The following is a 27307-nucleotide window of genomic DNA, read 5'->3' as shown; positions in this document are numbered from 1 at the left end:
GATAAGGAACTCTCACATAGTGAGCATGTGTCTCAGGGACACCCCAACCTCTGTTCCTTCTATCTTTCCAAAGAATTCCTTGGAAATTTTTCTGTTTCAATAGTTTTTTTGGGGAAAAGAACTTTCCTGTTGCAATAGGTGATTTTGAACTACAGAAAGGCTGAAGACATCTACCTACAATTGTATCATGAGGTACATCATAAGCAGTCAGAAATTAGCCACTAGACAAATTCCTTTTCTTTCTGAAGAAAGTCTTCATAATGTGAATTTGCTATTTGAAGTGAAATGCCCAAAGCAGACACAACAAAATATAACTAAAATGACAAAATGTATGTCTTAGCATAATGCTCCTTCCATTAATGTAACTGGGAGCTGGCAGAGTGCTGTTGAAGATAATGCTTTTTGTTTGCCTTTGCAACCTTGGGCAAAAAATACATCAAAACATTCTGTGTCTTTTAAAAACAGTAAATGGCTTACCTTCTTTGGATTTTCTGCACACCTCTTGACACCCCGCCTTACTCTCTGTGCAGATTCACTCTCCAAAGTGCTTGCTGGAGACTGGCTTTTCGTTTTTCTTGATCTCAAACACCTGGAGTCTGAATTTCCTGCTTCTCCTTTCCCTTCCTGATTCTGCATGAGAAACCTCGTGCTCTTCTGCCCTCCGCTCTCCTCTGCCACCTTAGGCTGGGAGCTCTCATTCTGTCTAACAGACCTCAAGCACCTTTTGTTCTCACTGACTTTGTCTCTAGGCATGGGTTTCCGGGCTCCATCATCTGGATTCTGAATGTCCATCTCTGGGGAGGTCTTCATGGGCTTCTTTTCATTTCTGTTTATTTCTATTCTTTCTGCTAATACAAAGACTTCAGTTATTTGCTGTTCCACATCAGTCTTATTTTGGCGTCTGGAGCGCAGGGATATTCCCTAAAGAAATGAGAAGACATCCATAAAATTCCAATAATTAGTAAAACAAACTTCAAAATTCAACAGGGAGCACAACCAACAGTAAACTAAAAGGAGAAATCATTTGAAAATCACACACTGATGAATTGTCTAAGAGACTTGTCATCTAAGATAGTCAAGGTAATGCCTTGGTACTTTGTTCCTATGGAGAAATGACTGTCTCTGCTGACAAATTATAAATAAGGAATTCAGGATAAATTTCAATAACAATGCCTAATAAGATAAATATCAAATCTAATTTGTAGTTTACATTATAGAAAGAAGCTCCGTTATTCATTCACTTACAGGGAGTAAATGAATTCCTATTCCTTTAACCATCACTGCCAAGGCAGAATAGGAAATTGCCATTTCTGGAGTTTCCCCAAACTTCTCTGGATGCAGTAGGAGCCTCTCTATCTAACAGTCCGGACAGATTCCCCTTCTCAAGAATAGACATTCCTTATTGATGTTGTTCTGATAGTTAAAATAGAGACATAGATAGTATTTTTAACCCAGTCCTGGTCTTGGTGACCAGGTGTTCAGTATCCAGAACACGGAACTGAACCACCCACCTATCCTCTGATCAATTTTTTAAACATTTGAAGATGAACATTACTCATTTGGCTCTTGAGAAACTCTTCTAAGTTTGCATTAATCATGTTTGACTAGTTCTTTTCCCAAATTAGTCTATTCCCTCTATAGGTTCCAAGAAGATTCTTTACCATGGCCTGCAGTTATTCAGTGTTAAAGGAAACCCTTTGGGGAAAGGATAACCACTTACAACGTCAGGTTACATGCAAAGTATAACACAGAAATTGACAACTATCCAAGATGATATTGAGTGATGCTGTAATACTTCCTCTCACCTTATTTTCAGGGACTGAGTCTTGTAATTTGTGTTCCTCTTTGTTGGTTTTCATGTCGTTGCTGTTCAGCTCTTCCGCAGGTTCAATTCTTTTTGCAGAAGTCCTCAAACTTCTCTTCGTGATGACCACGGGTTTGGGTGATTTGCCTCTTGCCCTGGGAGCGACCCTCTGCTTCTTGCTGGCCGGCAGCTCCTCCACGATTTCCTCTGGCGCTGGCATGCGGCGTAGCCTCTTTGTTCCCATGACGCTTCCATCTTTGCCACCTCCCCTCTTGAAGGGCAGTGGGGGCAGGGAAGTGTTGCTTTTGCTTTGTGATTTTACAGGGTCTCTGGTGCTTACCATGTCTCCCACGGGTTCTACTTTAGGGGCCCGAAGAACTCTTCTGGATATTTTTAGAGGTTTTCCACTGTCGGGTGTTTGCTTTGGAGCGCTTGTAAAGCTATCAGCAGCACCATTTGCCAGTTCCTCAGGGTGGCCTGGTGTTTGAGAGAGCTCTTGGAAGCTGGCCAGATCCTCTAGCGGTTGGGCCTTTTCCTTAGGTGCTCTTGGCCGTCTCCTGCTGCCAATTCCATCTTCTGCGTCCAGCTTCCGCTTTGCAGGTTGCTTAAATGCTTTCGTGCCTTTGCCCTCACCTACTGGCTCTTTGTCGGTGTGCGTGGTTTCCCCTGATGTTTGTGTGAGCTTGCCGACCACTAACAGCTCCTCCTTCACTTCTACTTTCTGGGCACGTGTCCTGGGCCGTCTCTTTGAGCTTGTTGCGGTGTCTTCTAGTTCTGGTGATGATTTGCAGGGTATTTTAGTGGTTTTGTCATCAGTCATTGATTCTTCAGTGTGACCTGGTGCTGGGTCTTTGAAGCCAGCTAGGTCTTCTATGGCTTGGGCATTTTCCCTGGGTGCTCTTGGCCGTCTCCTCCTGCCAGTTACACTTGCTGCTGGGGCCGGTGTCTGTTTTGCAGATTCTTTCAATGCTTTGATGCCTTTATCTTCACCTACTGGTTCTTTGTCTGCATCCGTGGTTTCCCCTGATGTTTGTGTGAACTTGACTGCTGAAGGCTCTTCTTTTACTTGTACCTTCTGCACACGTGTCCTGAGATGCCTCTTTGTGCTTGCTGTGGTGTCTACTACTTCTAGTGGGGGAGATTTGCAGGGTATTTTAGTGGCTTTGCCAGCAGGCAGTGATTCCTGAGTGTGACCTGATGTTTCAGAGAGCTCTTTGAAGCCGGCCAGGTCTTCCAGGGGTTGGGCCTTTTCCTTAGATGCTCTTGGCCTTCTCCTGCTGGGTTCCTCTTCTACTGGGTTTGGTTTCTTCTTCGTACGTTGCTTAAATACTTTGATGCCTTCATCACCACTTGCTAGTTCTTTGTGTGTGTGTGTGCTTTGCCCTGATGTTTGTGTGAGCCTCTCAACTGCTGAGAGCTCCTCTTTCACTTCTTTCCTGAGACGTGTCTTGGGGCATCTCTTTGTGCTCGTGGCAGTGTCTGTTAGTTCTGGTGGTGGAGATTGGCAGGGAATTTTTGTGTTTTTGTCAACAGTCATTGACTCTTCAGTGTGACTTCGTGCTGGGAAGAGCTCTTTGAAGTCAACCAGGTCTTCTAGAGCACGGGCCTTTTCCTTACGGGTTCTCAGCTGCCTCCTGCTACCATTTACACTTGCTGCTGGGCCCAGGATCTGCTTTGGAGACTCCTTAAATGCTTTGATGCTCTTACTATCTCCCACTGGCTGTGCGTGTGTTTGCGTAGCCCCCCCTGACGTCCGTGTGAGCTTGCTGACTGCTGGGGGCTCTTCTTCCATGTCCACTTTCACCAGGGATATCTTGAGCCTTTGCTTGGAGCTTCTTGAGGTTTTGAATGACTCTGGCTGTGGAGATTTACAGGATACTTCTGTGATTTTGTCATCAGTCATTGATTCCTCAGTGTGACCTGGTGTCTGGAAGAGTTCTTTAAAGCCAGCCAGGTCCTCTAGAGCCTCAGCCTTTTCCTTAGGAGTCTGTGGCTGTCTCTTGCTGCCAGGTAAATTTCCTAGCAGGTCCAGTTTCTGCCCTGGAGTTTCCACAAATGTGTTGGTATTTTTCTCATCACTTACTGCTGGTTTTGGTGTGTGCATGGCTTTGCCTGCTGATGGTGTTCGTTTCCTGAGTGCCAAAAATTCTTCCTCTACGTCTGCTTTCCTGAGGCTTCTCTTGGGCCGTTGCTTTGTGCTTGCTGGGGTGTCCACTGGGTCTGGTTGTGGAGATTTGCAGGCTATTTTGGTAGTTTTCTCATCAGTCGTGGGCTTGTCAGTGCCTGGTGTCTGGAAGAGCTCTTTGAAGCCAGTCAGGTCTTCTAGAGGCTGGGCCTTTTCCTTAGGAGTTTGTGGCCGTCTTTTGATTCCAGGTAAATTTCCTGGCAGGTCCAATTTCTGCACTGGAGTTCCCATAAATGCTTTCATTTCTTTCTCATCACCTCCTGCTGGTTTGGGTGTGTCCATGGCTTTCCCTACTGATGGTGTTCGTTTCCTGAGTGCTAAGAATTCTTCCTCTACGTCTGCTTTCCTGAGACTTCTCTTGGACTGTGGCTTGAAGATTGTTGGGGTATCCACTGGGTCTGGGTTTGGAGATCTGCAGGCTATTTTGGTAGTTTTCTGATCAGTTGTGGGCTTGTCAGTGCATACTGGTGTCTGGAAGAGCTCTTTCAAGCCGACCAGGTCTTCTAGAGGTTGGGCTTTTCCCTTAGGAGTTCTTGGCTGCCTCTTCCTACCAGTTACACTTGCTGCTGGGTCCAGTTTCTGTTCTGCAGTTTCCCTAAACACATTGATGCTTTTATCCTCACCTCCTGGTACTTTGTCTGTGTGTGTGGTCTGTGTGAGCTTCTTCGGGGCTGAGAGCTCTTCCACTATATCCCTTTTCCCCAAAGGCGTTTTGGGCCGCCTCCTTTTGCTTGTTGGAGTGTCCATTGATTCTGGTGGTGGAGATTTGCAGGCTATTTTGGTAGTTTTGTCATCAGTTGTTGATTCCTCAGTGTGATCTGGTGTCTGGAAGAGCTCTTTGAAGCCGGCCAGGTCTTCTAGTGATTGGGCCTCTTCCTTAGGTGTTCTTGGCCACCTCTTCGTCCCAGTTCCATAGTTTGCTGGGTCCAGCATCTGCTTTGCAGATTCCTTAAACGCTCTGATGCTCTTTCCATCTCCTGCTGTCTCTCTGTGTGTCTGCATGGTCTTCCCTGACATCTGTGTGAGCTTGCCGACTGGTAGGACCTCTTCTTTCACACCTACTTTCCCCGAGGATATCTTGAGTTGTCGCTTGGAGCTTGTTGGGGTTTTGACTGGGTCTGGCCGTGGAGATTTGCAGGATACTTCTGTGATTTTGTCATCAGTCATTGATTCCTCAGTGTGACCTGGTGTCTGGAAGGGCTCTTTGAAGCCAGCCAGGTCTTCTAGAGCCTTGGCCTTTTCTTTAGGAGTTTGTGGCCGTCTCTTGCTGCCAGGTAAATTTCCTGGCAGGTCCAGTTTCTGCTCTGGAGTCCCCACAAATGTGTTGATGTCTTTCTCTTCACCTACTGCTGCTTTAGGCGTGTGCATGGCTTTGCCTGCTGATGGTGTTAGTTTCCTGAATGCTAAAAATTCTTCCTCTACGTCTGCTTTCTTGAGGCTTCTCTTGGGCCGTTGCTTTGTGCTTGTTGGGGTGCCCACTGGGTCTGATTGTGGAGATTTGCAGAGTATTTTGGTAGTTTTCTCATCAGTCGTGGGGTTATCAGTGCATGGTGTCTGGAAGAGCTCTCTGAAGCCAGTCAGGTCTTCTAGAGCCTGGGCCTTTTCCTTAGGAGTTTGTAGCCGTCTCTTGCTGCCAGGTAAATTTCCTGGCAGGTCCAGTTTCTGCACTGGAGTTCCCATAAATGTGTTGATGTCTTTCTCTTCACCTACTGCTGGTTTGGGTGTGTGCATGGCTTTGCCTGCTGATGGCGTTCGTTTCCTAAATGCTAAAAATTCTTCTTCAGTGTCTGCTTTCCTGAGACTTCTCTTGGGCTGTGGCTTGGAGCTTGTTGGGGTGTCCACTGGGTCTGGCTGTGAAGCTCTGTAGGATATTTTGGTAGTTTTTTCATTCGTCATTGATTCCTTAGTGTGACTTGGGGTCTGGAAGAGCTCGTTGAAGCCGGCCAGGTCTTCAGGGACTTCAGACTTTCCCTTAGGAGTTCTTGGCTGCCTCTTGCTGCCAGTTAGACTTGCTGCTGAGTCTAAGATCTGCTTTGGAGACTCCATAAATGCTTTCATGCTCTTACCATCTCCTGTTGGCTGTGTGTGTGTGTGTGTAGTCTCCCCTGACGTCTGTGTGAGCTTGCCAACTGCTGGGAGCTCTTCTTTCACGCCCACTTTCCCCAGGGATGTCTTGAGCTGTCGCTTGGAGCTTGCTGGGTTTTTGTCTGGGTCTGGTTGTGAAGATTTGCAGGCTACTTTGGCAGTTTTATCGTTAGTCATTGATTCCTCAGTGTGACCTGGTGTCTGGAAGAGCTCTTTAAAGCCAGCCTGGTCTTCTAGAGCCTGGGCCTTTTCCTTAGGAGTTTGTAGCCGTCTCTTGCTGCCAGTTAAGTTCTCTGGCAGGTCCAGTTTCTGCACTGGAGTTCCCATAAATGCGTAGATGTTTTTCTCACCACTTACTGCTGGTTTGGGTGTGTGCATGGCTTTGCCTGCTGATGGTGTTCGTTTCCTGAGTGCTAAGAATTCTTCTTCTACGTCCACTTTCCTGAGACTTCTCTTGGACTGTGGCTTGGAGCTTGTTGGTGTGTCCACTGGGTCTGGTTGTGATCTGCAGGCTATTTTGGTAGTTTTCTCATGAGTCGTGGGCTTGTCAGTGCATACTGGTGTCTGGAAGAGCTCTTTCAAGCCGGCCAGGTCTTCTAGGGGTTGGGCCTTTTCCTTAGTTTTTGGCTGCCTCTTGTTGCCAGTTACACTTGCTGCTGGGTCCAGTTTCTGCTTTGCAGTTTCCCTAAACACGTTGATGCTTTTATCCTCAGCTCCTGGTACTTTATCTGTGTGTGTGGTTTCCCCTGATGTCTGTGTGAGCTTCTTCAGGGATGAGAGCTCTTTCTGTACATCCCTTTTCCCCAAAGGTGTCTTGGGCTGCCTTCTTGTGCTTGTTGGGGTGTCTGCTGATTCTGGTGGAGAAGATTTGCAGGGCATTTTAGTAGTCTTGCCAGCAGCCACTGCTTCCTCAGTATGACCAGGGGTCTGGAAGAGCTCTTTAAAGCCAGTCAGGTCTTCTAGAGCCTGGGCCTTTTCCTTAGGAGTTTGTAGCCGTCTCTTGCTGCCAGGTAAATTTCCTGGCAGGTCCAGTTTCTGCACTGGAGTTCCCATAAATGTGTTGATGTCTTTCTCTTCACCTACTGCTGGTTTGGGTGTGTGCATGGCTTTGCCTGCTGATGGCGTTCGTTTCCTAAATGCTAAAAATTCTTCTTCAATGTCTGCTTTCCTGAGACTTCTCTTGGGCTGTGGCTTGGAGCTTGTTGGGGTGTCCACTGGGTCTGGCTGTGAAGCTCTGTAGGATATTTTGGTAGTTTTTTCATTCGTCTTTGATTCCTTAGTGTGACTTGGGGTCTGGAAGAGCTCGTTGAAGCCGGCCAGGTCTTCGGGGACTTCAGACTTTCCCTTAGGAGTTCTTGGCTGCCTCTTGCTGCCAGTTAGACTTGCTGCTGAGTCTAAGATCTGCTTTGGAGACTCCATAAATGCTTTCATGCTCTTACCATCTCCTGTTGGCTGTGTGTGTGTGTGTGTAGTCTCCCCTGACGTCTGTGTGAGCTTGCCAACTGCTGGGAGCTCTTCTTTCACGCCCACTTTCCCCAGGGATGTCTTGAGCTGTCGCTTGGAGCTTGCTGGGTTTTTGTCTGGGTCTGGTTGTGAAGATTTGCAGGCTACTTTGGCAGTTTTATCGTTAGTCATTGATTCCTCAGTGTGACCTGGTGTCTGGAAGAGCTCTTTAAAGCCAGCCTGGTCTTCTAGAGCCTGGGCCTTTTCCTTAGGAGTTTGTAGCCGTCTCTTGCTGCCAGTTAAGTTCTCTGGCAGGTCCAGTTTCTGCACTGGAGTTCCCATAAATGCGTAGATGTTTTTCTCACCACTTACTGCTGGTTTGGGTGTGTGCATGGCTTTGCCTGCTGATGGTGTTCGTTTCCTGAGTGCTAAGAATTCTTCTTCTACGTCCACTTTCCTGAGACTTCTCTTGGACTGTGGCTTGGAGCTTGTTGGTGTGTCCACTGGGTCTGGTTGTGATCTGCAGGCTATTTTGGTAGTTTTCTCATGAGTCGTGGGCTTGTCAGTGCATACTGGTGTCTGGAAGAGCTCTTTCAAGCCGGCCAGGTCTTCTAGGGGTGGGGCCTTTTCCTTAGTTTTTGGCTGCCTCTTGTTGCCAGTTACACTTGCTGCTGGGTCCAGTTTCTGCTTTGCAGTTTCCCTAAACACGTTGATGCTTTTATCCTCAGCTCCTGGTACTTTATCTGTGTGTGTGGTTTCCCCTGATGTCTGTGTGAGCTTCTTCAGGGATGAGAGCTCTTTCTGTACATCCCCTTTCCCCAAAGGTGTCTTGGGCTGCCTTCTTGTGCTTGTTGGGGTGTCTGCTGATTCTGGTGGAGAAGATTTGCAGGGCATTTTAGTAGTCTTGCCAGCAGCCACTGCTTCCTCAGTATGACCAGGGGTCTGGAAGAGCTCTTTAAAGCCAGTCAGGTCTTCTAGAGCCTGGGCCTTTTCCTTAGGAGTTTGTGGCCGTCTCTTGCTGCTGGTTAAGTTCTCTGTCAGGTCCAGTTTCTGCACTGGAGTTCCCACAAATGTGTTGATGTCTTTCTCTTCACCTACTGATGGTTTAGGCGTGTGCATGGCTTTGCCTGCTGATGGCGTTAGTTTCCTGAATGCTAAGAGTTCTCCCTCTACATCTGCTTTCCCGATACTTCTCTTGGGTAGTTGCTTTGTGCTTGTTGGGGTGTCCACTGGGTCTGGCTGTGGAGATTTGCAGGGTATTTTAGTGGTTTTACCGGCAGCCACTAATTCCTCGGTGTGACCAGGAGTCTGAAAGAGCTCTTTAAAGCCAGCCAGGTCTTCTAGAGCCTGGGCCTTTTCCTTAGGAGTTTGTAGCTGTCTTTTGCTGCCAGGTAAAGTTCCTGCCAGGTCCAGTTTCTGCACTGGAGTTCCCATAAATGCTTTCATGTCTTTCTCATCACCTCCTGCTGGTTTGGGCGTGTGCATGGCTTTCCCTGCTGATGGTGTTCGTTTCCTGAGTGCTAAGCATTCTTCCTCTATGTTTGCTTTCCTAAGACTTCTCTTAGGACGTTGCTTTGTGCTTGTTGGAGTGTCCACTGATTCTGGTGGTGGAGATTTGCAGGCTATTTTGTTAGTTTTCTCATCAGTCATTGATTCCTCAGCGGGACCTGGTGTCTGGAAGAGCTCTTTGAAGCCAGCCAGGTCTTCTAGTGATTGGGCCTCTTCCTTAGGCGTTCTTGGCCACTTCTTCATTCCAGTTACATGGGCTGCTGGGTCCAGGATCTGCTTTGGAGACTCCTTAAACATTCTAATGCTCTTGCCATCTCCTGCTGGCTCTGTGTGCGTGGTTTCCCCTGACATCTGTGTGAGCTTGCCGACTGCCAGGAGCTCTTCTTTCACACCCACTCTCCCCTGGGATGCCTTCAGCCGTTGTTTTATGTGTGTTGGGGTGTTTATTGGTTCTGGTTGTGATGACCGGCAGGGCATTTTAGTGATTTTGCCCTTCTCACTCTTTGGTGCCGTGGCATGATCTTGGGTTTGGAGGAGATCCTGGCCACGTGCCGTGTCTTTCGTGAGTTCTGTATCAGGCAAGCTCTTGAAGTCTGTCAGGTCAGACATTGGTTCACATTCCTGCCCCCAAGTTCTTCTTGATCTCTTCATTGCTTTCATCTTTTCATCATTTTCTTTTAATTCAATATTTTCCTTATATGTCTCAAAAGGTCTTTCTATTTCCTTCATCTCTCCTTCTCTCCTTTGTTGTAGCAGTGTTGCCTTCTGACATCTTTTTAGGATGCGCTCAACAATGTCTGTATTTGTTTCTTCACTCTTGCTTTCCACAGGTAGCTTCTGTATATTTCTGAACTCTGTAGACCTTCTTGACTTGTTTGCAGTGGATACTGGTTTTAAAGGCTCTGTCTCAGTATCTGAAGTTTTTGTCTCTGCGGAAGTCATTTTGTCGGTGTTCCTGGGCGCTTTTGCTCTGTTTCCATTTTCTCTAATACACTGCCGTCGTAAGGGAGGGCTTGCAGAGCACTTATCAGATGGCGGTTTTGCTGCATTCTGTGCACTGAAGAACGCATTTCCTCCTGAAATAAAAACATACACAATAAATACATTCTATTAGTGTCTCATGTCAATCAAGTATTATAGCCTCATAAAATATAGTAAATATTTAGCTTCGTATTCACTTAACGACATGAGGCTACCTATGTGTCTATAAATCTGTCTTATAAGAGCCATGCGCAATTAAGAATAATGTTATTTGGTGCTATAGTGGGGTCACCATTAAGCAAAGTTAGATGCTGAAATGACTATAGAGGTAAAAATATTGCTTAAGAAGGATCCTCCAAAGGTTGCCATGCCCTGTGTCATTGACGTAAATATAGGCATTGTTTCCTTCAAACATTAGAAACAAACAGCTGTTTCTTGCCTTAAATCACCAATAAAATAACATGGATTATCCTTAAGTGGTTAGGGTCCATATTACACAGGAAATATTTACCTACCACAAACATCTTCAGGGTAGCAAGTTGTACCCTCTATGACAGGAACACAGTGACCAGATAGATTCTCATCTCCCATCTCACACTTACCCCGGGCCTGCTCCCACCTATAAGTTTAGCAGGAATAATTGCACAGTATACAAACTCTTATCTTTCTGTTTTGTAATTGGCAGTAATTTTGAATTTGAGTAATTTATATGTAAATATGGTGAGACACCATTGTATTTTTTTGCTACGTCACCCTGGTTACTTATAATAAAGAAGCCAAAAGTGTACACAGGTCATTTACACACATTAACGGAGTCTTTCTTTCTATGTAAGTCAATGAATGCCAATGTCAATTCAGCTGCTGATTGAAATCTCCCTTTCAATTAGAACAGAGAAGATGGAAATGGTATTTTGTGCCAGGAACATTTGTTCTAGAGAAGTAATACCATCCTGCTTGTAAAAAAATAATACTGTATGTTCCTATCCCAAAACATCACAGTGGCAGGAAACAAGAAAACCAACCAAAACTCTCTGAGGTGGGGAGCAGAGGTTCTTCTCCTGAATCAGTTCCTTGAAACTGTTTTCCAAGCAAATTCTCTGAATCTGAAATAGCGACGTGACATGTGCTTGTCAACTGTGGTTGCTCCTTCACTGGGGTCTTGAACATTTCAGCTATTCCTGTTAAATGAAAATATTTGAAAAGTGATTGACACATTGCTAACATGCAAACAACCATCCCAGCCCTCACATGTAACATGCAAATGGTGGGAAATAACAGTAGATTCCTCCCTTGAATTCATGGTACGTAGGCCTCATAAAAAGGGTGATTCCATTAATAATGTACTGATTTTATAAAAAAGAGAGCAAAGAGAAGATATGTTATGCTCTTTGCTTTGCTTTTCTTGGAAAGGAAACAAATGAAGTTAGCTGACCTCTGTGGTCCTCCTAACTAGACCCCACACGTGAGCTCTGCAGCACGGAGGCTGGTGATGGGCTCCCGAGACCCACAGGCCTCCCTGCTAGGATCTAGAAGCCAAATGTCTTCATGCTTCTCAAAGTCTTGGGTGCTCAGTTCTAGATTTTAAGTACAAATAACATGTATCCACATTTTAGAAAATGACAAAGAGCTGCCCATTTTTAGTACTGTCAAGTAATAATATATATTTTTGAAAATCTAATATCATTATCATTCCGTTTGGAATGATAGGAGGCCTGAGGCTCCCAAAGTGTTGGGATTACAGGCGTGAGCCACTGCGCCGGCCATCCCCACTTTAAATTACGCAAGTCAGGCCACAATTTACTGAGAGTGGAAACTGAGTGGAAACATTTCTTCAACAATCAATTGTTTACGGGAATCTTCTCATAGGGCTTTCTTTCAAGAAAGTTAAGCTACATAGAAAGTAAATCCTGAAGAAACAAAATATTGCTCAAAAACAACTGGTCCACACCTGGGATAAACTATTAGTGTAGCTGCAGATAACAAGTTAACTCACTTCACCATAAAGCACCTTCCAGATTTCTATGTATACGCTGCTCTCCAGGGTAAAGACATGCATTTGACATTTCCACACCTATTTCACGCAGGACATGTGATCCCAAAAATTAGCAGAGACTTGTCCTTGCAAGCCAAACCAGGTTTATCTTCCCTGAACACTAAGACCCCAGAAGGGTGACTGAATCATTTATTTTATAATCTCTTTCACAGCAGATAAACAAAGTTAGCAAAACAAACATTAACACCGTAAAAAACAGTAGAGTCAAAAGATTTATAAGATCTAAGGCTATGTTTTTACCTGAAAGATCTTCCTTAAAGTCCATTTTTTGGTTGGAAACGAAGTTGTTGAGCATTCTGTAAGGTCGAGCAGGCACATGAACTTTTTCAGTATGAGCTTTCCCTATTATTATGGTACAAGGAGAGTTTGCGTGGCCTGTACTAAATTGACTGTGAACTTCGCCCACAGGCTTCTGTAGAAAACAGGAAGGAGGTAAACGGGACATTAAAGCATAAATCCACACTGAATGCAAGCTTCGATGACACCGGTATGTGTAAAGCAGCCATTCAGTGAGGCCCCTACCTTTGGAGTAGCAGGTCTTCTTTGCTTTTTGTTCATTGACCTTTGAGGACCATGTTTTATAACTTTAGTTTGTGTTTGTTTTGCACCAAGTTTTACTACATCTGCCCACGATTTTGCAACTGTCGAAGGGAAAAGATGATGAAACTTTTCAAAAACTAGCATTCATGAAAAAATTCACCTTAATATATGTATTCTAATGTAAGACTAACCAATCAGATTGGCTTCTGAAGCACCACTTCTTCTTTTGGAACATATCATCTGTAAAATATCATGTTGACTTCGGCTGATAGACACTCTCTTTGAAGGCAGGTTGCCGCTCTTTCTCCCTCCTCTCTTAGGAACCTCTGTCTGAGATTTGCTGCTGGAAGCAGGGGCTGCTTTGCAGGACCTACGGCGTTGATCGCTGGCAACTGGAGTTTTCCTAGGACTAGGAGCTGGAGGGCTTATAACCAAGCTTTGTGCCTTCACTTCCACATGGATTTCTGAAGCTGACTCTTGTTTTCCTGATGGTTGAGGCTGTTCCTGACAAGACAAAATTGTTTACAAGAAGCCTTAACAAGGATGTAACATCTCTGGAATGACTGATAAAAACCTATTCAGTTAAGAATTTCAGCTGTTTAAATCTTGAGGCATCAAATGCTTAAGCCACTGTCTTTCAAGACTATGGTAGAGGTGAGACTGTCTCAGTCATTTAAGGAAAAAAAGGAAACAGAGGCAGGCCAAGTCTGAAGTGAGGTCATTTCAGGTGGAAAGGCGGAAGGAACGTCCTGATCAGTGAAAGACAAGCAGGGTCTGATCTCAGTCCCAGTAAATACCAGCCATGGGCAGCCCGCCCCTCACGTGGAAGGAGGGCCGCTTGCCCCTGGGAGCCAGTGTAAAATGGAAAGGGAGCCAGGCAGCATTTTCCACTCCTGTTGGGAAGAGAAGAAAAGAAAGACCGCCCAGGCCCTATTACGAAGGTTATGAGCTATAGGGCCATGACTTCCCAGGGGTGTAAAACCCAGGAAGGACAACACAGCAAAGGAACAGGTAAGCAAATGTTCTAAAGAGCTGAGGGTGTAAAAGGTAGATGTGCCATTGATGATTTTCCTTTACACCAGGTAAATGCCTTAACTATAGCCTTGTAACTCTAAAAGAAAATAAAACAATCCTTATGGGTCGATGTGGTAATGTATCCAGAATCTTTGTAATTGGCTGTTCTGATGGTGCCTGCAGGTGATTATGCAGTGAAGTAAGCGTGGGTGTCTGGGAACTTCTGCACGAAAAGGACATCAAGGACTCCCCCGACTCGGTCGCATCAGCACCACAGTCAGGGACCCAGGGGCTCATCTGCTGGCGCCCACATCAATGAGCTTTCATTCTTCTTTTTAAAAACTTGTTTCTTTAAAAAATAAATAAATAAATAAATAAATAAATAAATAAATAAAGGTCTTCATCATAATTCTACTTGTGTCAGTATTTGGAAAGGAATAGGTACCCGGTGTGTGAGCCACTGTGCGTGAATGGGAATGCTGCTTGTTCAACTCACCTTGATGATTTTCTTCAGGACAGGTGGAGTGTGCGTTACCAGAGACTTTCTTTTGGTTGGGGCTTCTCCCCTTTTGAGAGGCGTATTAGGAGGCAAGTTTTCATCAAATAATTCAGGTCTTAGGTGCCCACCAAAGGACACACGCCTTCTTTTCAAAGGTATTCCCTCACTCTCATCTAAAGTAACGAATACAAACGTGGAAAGAGCAATGAAAAAACATACTAAGACCAGTCACTTATTTCACATTAGCATTAAAGATGAACCAAGTGAAAAGTCATCGAAACACAGCACCTACGGCACGCCTCTATTCTTGCAATCCTGGTGAAGCTAAACTACTAAGAGTTCCTAAAGGATTGCGGGAGTGGCCACTAAGACGTCAAGTTCCCACTGGACAGTACAGAGGCTTTCTTTAAAACGTTGAAACATTATGTGTGGACACAGAAAGGAGGAGTCTGCAGCAGCAGCTTTCACCTTGGAGTAGGGGGACGACAGCCAGAGAGAACTCTCTAAAGACATGCACCTGGGCCTCACCCTGAGCCACCCAGTGACCAGAATGCATGAGCTGTAAAATCTCCTCCAGGTGGTTCTGAGTCAATTCACAGGAGCCCAGTCCTGGCCACACATTTTCCTGAGCCACCAGTTAATGTAAATCCCTTGCCTAAGTGATGCTTCCCCACTAGGAGGCTTGGTGGAACACTGAGACTGATGTTACAAACCTTATTTTATCGATAGCCTCATGCCCCACCGCTATGGGCCACCTGCAGAAACAGAGCCTGGAGTACGAATACTGCGTCTGTGGCCCAGACAAATTTTCTTCTAATAGCCAATGCCTAGGAGTGTAGGAAGCTCCCAAGGAGCTACCATACCTGCTATAAAGGTCCTATCTCTGCCACTTCCTGGGTGGCCTTGGGTTGTGCGTTTCCTCACGTGTGACATAGATCTAAAAAGACAACCTAGCCACGGGCACTGCTACTGCACCAAGGATCAAGTGTTCATGTCTGCCAAGCACATGGAAATTTGCCTGGCATATAGACACATGGGTACAGTCCAGTGTTTACAGCAAATTGTTTGTAGGACACTCTGAAAGCAGAGTATCAACACCTGAGAACTACCGCTATGTTCAATGATTTCCAGTGATTTATTCCACATGACCAAACTCATGATACAGTTGATTGTAGTTCAGAATTAAACTCCATGTGAAAAGCAATTATGATTATTCTCTTTTCTATTTTGTGATAGATGGAGGAGAATCAAACATTTTGGGGGCCACCCTATCTCCTTCAATAACCCCTGCTTCATGCTTCCCTGACAACCTCCATCTCCTCTGTCATTCCTTGTTATAATTACCTAGGCCTTCAGTATTCATCTATCAGCGAAAACAGCGTGCCTGTCTGCCTTATCCCTGTGCCTTATGTGCTTACATTCTCTTCCACAAAGCTAATCACTACGGAATGAATGAAGGTCTCACAGCTATATAGAAGGTGTTCATCTTTTAGAAAAAATAAATTTACAATTAAATAAACTTACTAATGGAATCACCAAAGTTGTTGATATCAACTGAACTAAGACCAGGTAACCCAGAGCACATCTGTCCAGCTGTAGTGCCCAATTTTTCAGGCTTGTTGAGGGAATCCTTTTGGATCTTCCTTTCAACTTGAGTGAGCCACAGAGTTAAAAATGACTCATTGTGAATTTTGGTTTCTGTAGGTAGAACTTCCACATCTGTAGGAATACTTCTTCTGGTTTTGGAAGAGAGATTTTCTGGCTTAGCGGCAGAGTTAGCTGCATCTTCAACTTTAGCTGGTGTTCGATTTCTAGTTGAAAGCTTCCTGGGAGTAAGAGTTTTATCACCAGCCTTGAAGCCTTCACTTTTACCCAGCTTCACAGATTCTCTTCTACCAGTAGTATACAGGTCTTTGTTCTTATGTTTTGGTGGAGAATTTTGTTGCTGTGAATATTGTACAGGGGTCTTCATCTTAGCCGGCTCATAGAGAGGAAAGCTGGCGCCCACAGCCTTGCTGGGAGTCTGAACAGACTCCACGTCTCTTCCCTTCCCCTTGTTCTGGTCAAGCTCTTGTTCAGGTGAAGCAGGCTCTGCCATAGCATGGCTGCTTCCACCAGATTTCGGTCTTGACTTACACGAGACCAACAGTTGGGTCTCCCCCTGTAAACCATCAGCACTGTCTTTTTCTGTTGTGTAATCAGTTTGTAATCCAGATTTTCTACGATACTGTAGAACATTTTCTTTTTGTGATTTTACATCCAACTCTTTCTTCATTGACTCATAAAGCTTCCTAAAGGGAGATTCATTTTTTTTGCTATTGTCAAGACATTGTGTAGTGGGAACAGACTTCAATTCACCATAACGGCTCACTAATTTAACCCTGGAAATTTCTTTAAAATCCCCAGAAATGGGATCAGCTGCATTTCTGCCATTACATCCAGCATGTTCTGAGGAACGAACATTAGGTGTTCCCTGAGCAACACTGTCTTTTGAGTCATCTGCAGTACTGTCTTCTTTGACATTCTTGATATGTACCTGAGGACTTCCTGAAACTTTTCCTTCAGTGATTTTTGAATAGGCCTTGGAATCTTGAGCTTTCTCATCTTGGCAATGAATTATGAAATAAGAAACAGAAGTTCAACATTTTCTCAATGATTAACATTTGTGGAATTCAATATTTTAATTGTTTCAGGTTGTCTTATAAGCTAGCTTTTACTTGGCCTACAAATTATTTAATGCCTAAAACTTGCGAGTCTTATGATACTAGTATTATGATACAAATAAATAAATCACATCAGCTCCAATAACCAGTATAAAATATCACATGCTATCTAACTATTGAGAACTGAGTTGACAGCTGAACAGGCAATTTTCTCATATCTAGTCTCTCCTAAGCATAGCACACCATCAGTCACCAAGGGAAAGTTAGGCATCTGTCTGTTGTTGACATGTTAAATGACACCTCCTCCATTTCTGACAGGCTAGACATTTAGCACTTGCATTCTTGTTGCCCCTTCTTTGCCAATATGCTTCGCAAAGACCTGATCTTTCAGGATTCTGGAACAAAACCCAACCACTACTCACCAGGGTCAGAAGAGAAGCTAGATCTTGAGACATGACGTGCTGGCTCCTGTAAGTTGGGAAAATAAGAACGGTTATTTGCAGGCCTTTCTAAATGATGACAGTCACAACAGTGAAAATATTATTGATTATTTTTTCTGGCTGGGCACGATGGCTCATGCCTGTAATCCCAGCACTTTGGGAGGCCAAGGTGGGCGGATCACTTGAGGTCAGGAGTTTGAGAATAGCCTGGCCAACATGACGAAACCTCATCTCTATTAAAAATACAAAAATTAGCTGGATGTGGTGGCAGGTGTCTGTAGTCCCAGCTACTCAGGTGGCTGAGGCAGGAGAATTGCTGGAACCCGGGAAGCAGAAGTTGCAGTGAGCAGAGATTGCACCACTGCACTCTAGCCTGCGCAATAAAGTGAGACTCCGTCTCAAAAAATAAAAATAATAAAAAATTGTTTTCTTTACCAAACCACTCCTATATGACTTCTAAAGACTGTTTGAGAAATGAGCAAGTCAGTTGGGAGCTAGTGGTCAGGATAAAAGTACTTCTTAGCTGACTCGTTAAAAAATAGTGAGTGATTAATAGGAAACAAACTAGAGGCTTAAAATTACTAAAATCAAACCTCGGTGCGTTTTTATAACTTCCTTTAAAGTTATTTCCCAACATCCTATTGTGGAAGAACCAAAGTCAATATTAAACATCACCTATACTAAAGATCTGTAACCCCCCATGAGCTCAGAAATGCTGACTGCATCATCAGTTTTCTCACAAATGGGCCATAGGACCTGTGGATGAACTGAGGCTCCACTTGGCATGTGCGCCCTCTTGGCTGGTGGATACTTAGGGTGGATCTGAGAGCCTAGATTCACCCTAAGTAAATTCGTGGCACAGGCACACATGGTACATTCACAGGTTCTGCAACCTCACAGCCTGGGAGCAGGTGCAGCGCCCCCACCTGGCTCCCCAGAGACAGTGCCCTAACTTTCCTTCATGGAATTGTTTCCGGAAGGGTGGAAGAACTAAAGAATAACATATATATATAACTTTTATAAAAGTCTGATGTCCCAAAGGAAGAAAAGCTTATCATCTGAATTATTAAGAAAATATCTAAAAAATATTACCAAAGGCAAAGAATCTAACTTCCTTAGTTAATCAATTTCAAGTTTCTTGATACCTAACACCTTGCTTCTAAAACTATGTGAGGGATGGTTTTTTATTTCCAATCTGAAGTGAAACAAGAATCTTATGACTAAACAATATAAATGAACTACTAATAAAATTATGAATATGTATAGTATATAATCTCACTTTTGTTGTATGATTATATTCAATAGCCATAAAATTGCTTTTGAATTGCTGTCATATTTCCTACATACTCCATTTCAGTACTTACTTATCACAGACCAGTAACGGAACAGTTCCTAGACTGCTGAGTGGCACATATCTAACCCGCAGTTCAACTGGCTTTTTGGTTTATTTACTCCCATAGACTAGCAAGTTGCCTGGTGGCTACAGTGTGGGATGCCTCAGAAACAAGCTGCCAGCGCAGGAACTGATGACCACCAGATTCAACATTAAGGCTGTTCCTCTAGGGAAGAAGCAGTACTTAAATGGCAGAATGGGCTGGGCATGGTGGCTCAAGCCTGTAATCCCAGCACTTTGAGAGGCCCCGGTGGGCGGATCACGAGGTCAGGAGTTCGAGACCGGCCTGGCCAATATGGTGAAACCCTGTCTCTACTAAAAATACACAAATTAGTCAGGCATGGTGGTGTGCACCTGTAGTCCCAGCTGCTCAGGAGGCTGAGGCAGGAGAATTGCTTGAACCCGGGAGGCGGAGGTTGCAGTGAGCCGAGATTGCACCACTGCATTTCAGCCTGGGTGACAGAGCGAGACTCCGTCTCAGAAAAAAAAAAAAGGCAGAAATGTTGAAATTCAAGAGTACCTACTGCTAATTTCAGGTGCACCTAAGATAACTCTCCTAAGCCAAGATATTCCAAGGAGCTCATCTGAAACTAGCTTTAGGAGCACTCTAAAATGTAGGAAAAATATGAATTCTCAGGGCTTATCCTAAGCCTAAATCCCACTAAATTTCCAAGCACATGCCGACAATTGTGTTTTAATAAGCTGTACAACTAAAATACCTCTTCCACACTGACACACTCAAACTATCTAAATTTCGAAGCACGTGTCGACAATTATGTTTTCATAAGCTGTACAATTAGAATACCTGTTCCACACTGATACACTCAAACTATGGGGTTCTCTCACAAGACAAAGCACAGGATCCCTCTTCCTGTTTCATGGGTCAACTATCAAAATAGAGAAGCATCTTTGGCACTCACGATTTTCATAATGTGATTATTTCAGACACATAAAGATGGATGAGTACAATGACTGGGAGACAAAATGAGCTACCAGATAATGCAATTCCCAAATGTTAGCTCTATGTGTTGGGGTTCTCCTAATCATGGGCTTGCAAAAAGCTCCTAACATACTCTAATAGACTTTTTGGCTAAAAGTGTAAGACCAACTTAGTGCTCTGATTTTTAACAATAAAGAGGAAATATCATTTTAGATTATTTTAATATGTCTAAGTTCAACTTGTTTTAATACTTTAGTTACATCTTCCTACTATAACAGTAACCACCCTCTTTGTAACTGATTTCAAGTAAGAAATCATTAAAGCATACATAAATGATTTCATATCATCAAAAAGAATCAGCCCAAACTTGGATATTTTCTATCACCTGTTCACGTATTTTTCTTGGAAATTCAGTTGACTTCCTTCCATTCTGAAGACTTTCATTTTCATATCTGCAGTTTATAGAACAACAAAGATCCTGATTAAAAATTTATACCCTGGGACAGAAGTCTCCATATCCACTTAATGTCCAAGGATCAAGGAACAAACTTTGGGTTTAGTTCAAGACGTCGCCTTATATAAAGAAATAAATTTAGAGTTAGAAAAGTGCTTTTACACTAAAAACTAGGATTAGTTGCGTCAAGTTTGTTTTGAAACACGACTGTCAGAGGCTGGAGACTCAGATTAACTTCTGATCACTGACGACTAGCCCAGGTATGATTTGACAATATTCCCGAGCACCTATGACAGAAGCTAATGGACACGAGAGCAAAGTCAAGTTTCTTCAAGTTTAAGTCCATGGAAATCATCTGACAGCTTGGAAGGCCAGCCAGGAAGCCTGTAGGTAACTGAATCTTTCTCAGGTTGTGAAGTCACATACTTCAGGGTAAATAAAAAGCTACGCTTACACTACAGGGTAACTACAAAGCTATATTTTAGAACACTATGATCACTTCAGTTTCCCACATACTCAGTCTGTATCTGAACAAGACAGGTACATCTTAGGAAGATCACATTTAGCAAGATACATAATTGTCCTGGCAAACCTCAGTGATCAAGTCATAGAAGCAATCCTTTATTTTGCATAATGAAAACTTTTTGGCCGAAGTGAAATGACCTGATTTGAATTTATAGGCAACCTAAGTAAGATTTGAAGCAGTCAGATATCTGAAATTGTTTCTCATGGTAGAGAGTTTGGAATCAAGTCTCTCTAAGATTCACTTTCTAATCTTTGTTGGATGTCTTTAATCATCTGAATTTATCTCAATTTGGATAATATCTTGTTTTGGAAAAATAGTTCAGCTCTTCAATACACATCAAAAGCTTCCTACCTATAGGCCGGGTTCGGTGGCTCATGCCTGTAATCTCAGCACTTTGGGAGGCTGAAACGGGTGGATCACTTGAGACCAAGAGTTCCAGACCAACCTGGCCATCATGGTGAAACGCCGTCTCTACTAAAAATTGCAAAAATTAGCCAGGCGTTGTGGCGCATGCCTGTAATCCCAGCTGCTTGGGAGGCTGAGGCATGAGAATCACTTGAACCTGGAAGGCGGAGGTTGCAGTGAGCCAAGATCACACCACTGCACTTCAGCCTGGGTGACAGAGCAAGACTCTGTCTCAAAAACAAACAAACAAACAAACAAAAAAGAAAGAAAAAAAGAAAAACTTCCTACATAGAAGTCTGTATTCAATAAAAATACTCTTAAAAATGAAGGCAAACTTTCAAGAAGCACAGTAAAAGAAATGACCAGGGAATTTAAGTGGTGCATTAAAAAACAGCTAATACAAATGAAGACAACAACAGAGATCCATTTAGCAGAATGGATTTTTAAATGACCCAACTAATACGTTGTCTACAAGAGACACAATTTTGATTCAAAGACACAATCTTTTGAAATAAAAGCATGGGAAAAGATATACCATGCAAACAGCAAGCAGAGGGGAACTGGTGTACTGTACTAACATGAGACAAAATCATCTCAGACAAGTTATTCATAGAGAAAAAGTTCATTTTATATAAGGATCAATCCAGCAAGAAGACATTCCAGTTAAACACAAGAGTTCACCTGACAACAGGTTCCGAGACAAACCATAACAATTATGAAAAGTTAAAATTAAGGGGGTGGAAATAGTTATACTACACAAGCACTAATCAAAAGGAAATTAGTTTAGCCATACTCACCATCCAAAGGAAACATTAAGCAGAAAAGAAAGCACTACTAAAAAGAGGATATCTCTAAATGACAAAGAGTTTCATGCACCAAGAAGACATGATTCTAAGTTTGTACACAATAGTACAGCTTCAAAATATACAAAGCAAAAACTGATAGAGATAAAAACAAATCAATCAAACAATCCCCAGTAGGTGATTTGAACATATCTCTTAGAATAGTAGGGGAAAACTTACTGAGATTATAGAATATTTGAATCTAATGGGAGTGTGTCTATCTGTGTATGTGTGTGTATATATACATATATATTATATATATAAAATATATTATATATGTATATATTATATAGTATAATATTCTATAGTATGTATTATATATAATATTATATAGTATATATTTAGTATATATTATTATATTATATAGTATATGTAATATATACTATATAATATATAATATGATTATATATTAATATTATATATTATTAATATTATATATTATAATATATTATATATGGACATTAGTCAAATGTCCATCAAGAATGAATGAATTCTTTATAGTTATGTATATTATTGTATATATTAAACATGTTTTTTTCAGTGAAATACTTATGCCATGAGAAAGAACAAACTACAGAGATGTCCAACATGCTATGAATCTCACACACATAAAAGCACAAGCCAGGCACAAATGTATGCATTCTTATATCACTGGTAAGGACTTTCATAAGAACAGACAAAACTGTAGTGTTCAGAGATCCATGCTTAGGTAGTGCAACTCAAGACGTTTACAATATCCTAAAAGCCAAAACGGTGGTTTACTTGCTGAGGGAATGAAGTAGTGATTAGAAAACAGCATTTTAAAAAAGCTTCTGGGAATGTTCTATATGAGCTGAGGGTGTATTAGTCTGCTAGGGCCACCATAATAAAGTCCCACAGACTGAATGCCTTGCACAACAGACATGCCCTTCTCAGTGCTGGAGGCTGGAAGTCCAAGAGCAAGGTGTCAGCTGGATTGGATTTCTCAGCGCCTCTCTCCTTGACTTGCAGATGGCTGCCTTCTTGCTGCCTCTTCTCATGGGCTTTCCTCTGTGCACGTGTTCCCTAATATCCTCTTATAATGACACCAGTCATCAGATTAGGGCCCATACTAATGGCCTCAAAAAGCCTTCATTGCCTTTTTAAATGCCCTCTTTCCAAATACAGTTACATCCTAAGGTACGAGGGGTTAGGAATTCAAAATATGAATTTTGAGAGAGCACATATCAGTCCATAATAGGTGGTGATGAAAAGGGTGTTCATATGATAAATTGACCTGTCCATCTTGTTTTGTACCTTTTTCTCTGTGTATATTTTGCTTTAAAATAAAAAAGAATAGAAAAATCTCATGCAGTTTCAAAACACTTGGAAGAAAATAACAAACTCCTTTAGGACAAGGTCAGCCTCCCTCTGCATAATTATTTGCACCCAAATCCTTGAATTCCATCACATTTTGTCCCAATTAGTCATCTTCCTAGAATCATATCCTTTTAAATTAAGATTAGTGTTGAGAATGAAAACCTGAAATACTTTGACATCCATGAACATTAAAGAAGAATGACAGTTGACTGACACTAGTTTATGGTTAATCAGAAGATGACATTTACTGTTAGACCAATCAGCTTTTACCTACCTGAAAGAACGATCAATAATAGTTATTACATCTCCATGTTTTAGCCGTACAGGCTCATCAATAACAGACCCATTTACTTGTGTTGGATTTGTGGAACTGAAATTATGTAATATTGCCTGCAAGTGAAAAGAAGGGGAAAATATGTAACTAATGAACAGATTAAAAGTGAACTAAAAAGCTTTAAAAGTAGATCTCCAAAAAAACCACTCACCTCCTGCTCATTGATTTCAATTTTGCAATGTTGTTTTGACACAACAGGAAGCTGGATACGGATGTCACATTCAACGCCCCTTCATGCAAAAGAAGAAGGTTTTTTTGGTTGTTGCAACTTTTTAAAACATTACCTCAATTTCCCAAAATAAAACACAATTTGACTAGAATGTTTGATCTGTAAATATGACATAAAGGAGTAACAGACAAAATGGGCAATGTAAACGATCTTGCATTTTGCAAAGAACTTTTGGAAGTATTAAACATGTAACTATTAGATCTTTAAAACAGAGTACATAAAAATAAGGGAAAACACTAGAATACAAACTGAATTACCTTTTATATGAAAAGCTATACTTAAAAGACACAATTAAGGAGTACTTACATCAATTTTGGAAAATGACTATTTTTAATACTCTGTGCTTTTTCAAAAACGTTTGTTTGTAATGTTAAATATGTTTAGAGGTTTAATCATCCCCAAATGTGCTTATTTCATGCTAGCACTTCTGTGCATCAGTTTCTTCATATACAATAAAGAGATTACCTTAGAACCTATATCATGTGATGTTCAATTAAATGGTTGTACATGTCACTAATTTGCCTAGCATATAGTAAATGCTCATTATGGGTGAGCTTTTCATTGTTGTTTTAAAACCACACTGAATTTACTGACAGATTCAAGTCTCTAAACAATAAAAATACTAATTTGCACGCAATAAAAAAAAAATCTAAATTCAACTTGTTTTTCCACAGAAAGTAACACCATGGCAAAGTAGCAGAAGAGACAATTCCTAAACCTACACAAACTAATAATCAGAAGAGTTCGTTAGTAGGTTCCTGGAGTCTTCAGTGTTCCTGTTCAAGCCCGTGATCTTAGAAATTTGAACAAACTATGCAATGGCCTGTCTGTTCTCCATCCGAACCTTTGGAGTCTAAGAATCTCTCTTCCCACCCAGGTCATGTGACCAAACACTTAGGAATTATTTTCTAAATTGTAAAATCTTGCATGAAAATATATTCAAGGAGTACTGTATAAAAAGCAAAAGGACTGCCACTTGAGATGAAATGTTTATATTTTTCCTTTTCAAGAGAAAGGTATCTATGGAAAGTGAAAAGCTTCCTTAACCCCAATAAAATAATTTGATTTTAAGGTAACAAGACATCTGAGCAAAGGAGAGACTATCCCTTATAAGTGAGAATTTGTTTGGCAGGAGGACTATAGATGGGTGTTTCTGAGCTTTGGCACTGTTGGCATCTTGGGCCAGATGCTTCTGTATTGTGGAGGCTGCCCTGAGCCTGGTAGGATGCCCACCCTGACCTCTCCTCCGCGACGACAGCGCATGCCCCCCTCCTTTATTGTGACATGGAAATTCAAATGACTCCTGGAAGGTAAGATGACCCTCCTGTGAGAACCACTGCTCTCAAGAGATTGCAAATCCATGGCTCCAGTCCATGTTTCTACTGACCCTTGCCAGAATGCTAGGTATTGATCACACCCCCTATGCCAGACACCATCCCTGGCCCTGCGCACATGATTAGTAACAAGACAGTCTTTGCCTTTGGGGAGCTCAGCCTAGTGGGAGACAAACCCACAACTCACCCCTGAAGCTGTGGGGTTAGAAATACAAGTTTCCATGCAAGGCTTCTTCGGAGGTGACATTTCATCTGATGCCTGAATGATGGAAATCACACAAGCTTGGGGAAGGGGAGAACTTTCCCATCACAAACTTCCAAGTGTGTAAGAAGTACCAAGATGAACAAAGGCTTAGAATGCCTTAGACGGGAGGAACAAGGAAGGGGATGGGGTTGGGAGGACACGGTGAGGCCGGGATGGGATTCAGGGCCCAGACCACACAGGAAGTGCCTCTAGTGGGACAGATGTCAGAGGCAGATAGGGGCACTGTCAGCAACTGTACCTGTTATACAGGGACAGGGTTATTACCACCACCAAACAGGACAGCAACATAAGAGGAAAAGTTCTCAAACTTCAGGCAGGAAGACTTTCTGTCCCATTTTCCTATTGCCACACAAAGAGCCAAGAGGCAAGTGTATGGCTTCCTTCCTTCATTCTCTCAGTGTCCCCAGTGGCCAGTGATGCCCACTGTGGAGGGACTCGGGGGCGCACAGTGTCTTCAGACGCCTGCCTGAAGCCAGTGACATATGAAGATCATCTATATCTTTCTTTATCGCAAGATTAGAAAATCGATTTTTTAAATTGGCTTGATTTTTAAAACCACTTAAACATACAAACACTAGCATCAAATTTATATTTAGTAAAACAAACAAAACACAGCTATGTCAACTTAGTAAGGATTGGGAGAAACACCAAGGAAAAGTGACGGCAGGACCGAATCCTAGAGTTTCTGGACTGCATACTGTGACTAAGATATTTTCCTCTTTCTCAGCTCAAACGTCCGCGCGCGCCCGCGGGGCTCACCTTCCAAACAAGCAGCTGCTGAGGCTCAGGGGAAAGTGGGGACCGTCGACCCCGCTCCTTTTGATAGTAACCAGGCGTCTCGTGGGCCCCATTTTCTAAACAATAAGTTGAGTATAATCCGTAGAGGAAGGCCAGGTACCAAAAGGTTTGCAGAAGCAAATTTACAACTCTTCCACTGCAAAAGAGGTGCGGGTTACTCTGACAGCAAAGGAGCTAAGAAGGGCCGCGTGCCCAATTCGCCTATCCCCGGCCACAGAAGCGCACACCGCAGCTAGCCATCGGGGACCCCAGGATGATCCGACCGCAGCCCCGGCGCCCCCAGAGCCCCAAAGACCCGCGGCTGGGGTGTTGTCGCCAGCGCCTGCGCCTCCTGGGAGCTTCCACCGAGACGCCCTCGCCAGAGCCCAGGAGGAGTGGGGCCAAGGCCGCGCGTCTGTCCCCTGCCCGTCCCCGCAGAGGTCGGGGGGTCCCCGCGGCTCAGCCCTCGACCCCGGACAGCTCCCAGGAGTCCCGGCCGCAGCTCACCTGGGACGATCCGGACCGCAAGGCCACTTGTTGAACCACCGCTCGTCAAGTCGCACCCAAAGTCCGCCGCAGGAGGAGCCGGCGCCGCGCTCACCTCCGCCCGGTAAGCTGCGCCCGCCACGCTCCGCACACACCGGGCCGCAGCCCGCGGGGCCGCGCTCGCTCCGCCTTGGCCTGCAGTCCCCGCTGTTCCCGCCGCCGCCCCTGACGGGGACCCGGTGGCCCTAGAGGCTACGTCCCCGGGCGCCCGGCTCTAGCGGCTGCCGCCGAGTCCTCCCACCCGCCCGCCGCGTCAGCCCGCCACTTCCTTCTTCCAGCCCGGCGCTCCCGCCCAATTCAAACGAAAACTTAGATTCAAATTCTGGCGCTAAGCGCTGTGATTGAACGGGAAAGCGCGGCATGGAACCAATAGGAAGGGCGCGCAGGGCGTGGGCGGGGAAAACGGGCTCCCGGGGCGGGGCTGGCGTGTCCGCGGGCGAACCCCTCCTTCATCCGGAGGAAAACACCTGGGTGCATCCCCTGTGAGGGCGGCTGGCGGAGGGCGGAGGTGGAACACGTTCCTACCGAGATAACCCGTCCTGCCATCCTTTTCTTAAAGGACCAAACACCTGGGACACTATAACGTTACTCATTGCCAGAAGATTTAAAACTGCTAAAAATTAAAAACAGGCGGGACGCGGTAGCTCACGCCGATAATCCCCGCACTTTGGGAAGCTGAAGCGGGAGGATCCCTTGAGCCCGGGAGTT

The 27307-nt window shown here is 43.7% G+C and overlaps 1 protein-coding gene across 10 annotated transcripts in view; it reads right to left on the bottom strand.

Moving 5' to 3' along the window:
- Positions 1 to 26875, bottom strand: part of MKI67 (marker of proliferation Ki-67) — a 29737-nt gene extending 2862 nt beyond the window's left edge. For 2 of the 10 annotated variants that reach the window (XM_063616565.1, XM_055245520.2), the window contains exons 1-14: positions 26561 to 26864; positions 26036 to 26210; positions 23600 to 23678; positions 23389 to 23504; positions 19935 to 20001; positions 17199 to 17244; positions 15638 to 16717; positions 14111 to 14286; positions 12792 to 13104; positions 12583 to 12701; positions 12301 to 12472; positions 11030 to 11185; positions 1806 to 10102; positions 478 to 921 (exon numbers count right to left, since the gene is read on the bottom strand). In XM_063616565.1, the coding sequence (XP_063472635.1) occupies positions 478 to 921; positions 1806 to 10102; positions 11030 to 11185; positions 12301 to 12472; positions 12583 to 12701; positions 12792 to 13104; positions 14111 to 14286; positions 15638 to 16717; positions 17199 to 17244; positions 19935 to 20001; positions 23389 to 23504; positions 23600 to 23678; positions 26036 to 26127 (11157 nt within the window). In that variant the 5' untranslated portion in view covers positions 26128 to 26210; positions 26561 to 26864. Of the gene's footprint in view, positions 1 to 477; positions 922 to 1805; positions 10103 to 11029; positions 11186 to 12300; positions 12473 to 12582; positions 12702 to 12791; positions 13105 to 14110; positions 14287 to 15637; positions 16718 to 17198; positions 17245 to 19934; positions 20002 to 23388; positions 23505 to 23599; positions 23679 to 26035; positions 26211 to 26560 lie in introns of all 10 variants that reach the window. The other 8 variants (XM_063616582.1, XM_063616561.1, XM_063616590.1 and 5 more) reach the window with 8 other exon arrangements.
- Positions 26876 to 27307: the final 432 nt, after the last annotated feature.

Source organism: Symphalangus syndactylus, chromosome 2, assembly GCF_028878055.3.
Source record: "Symphalangus syndactylus isolate Jambi chromosome 2, NHGRI_mSymSyn1-v2.1_pri, whole genome shotgun sequence".
Classification (NCBI taxonomy): Eukaryota; Metazoa; Chordata; class Mammalia; order Primates; family Hylobatidae; genus Symphalangus; species Symphalangus syndactylus.
Note: the sequence above shows the minus strand (reverse complement) of the source record. Positions and strands in the feature narration are given on the sequence as shown.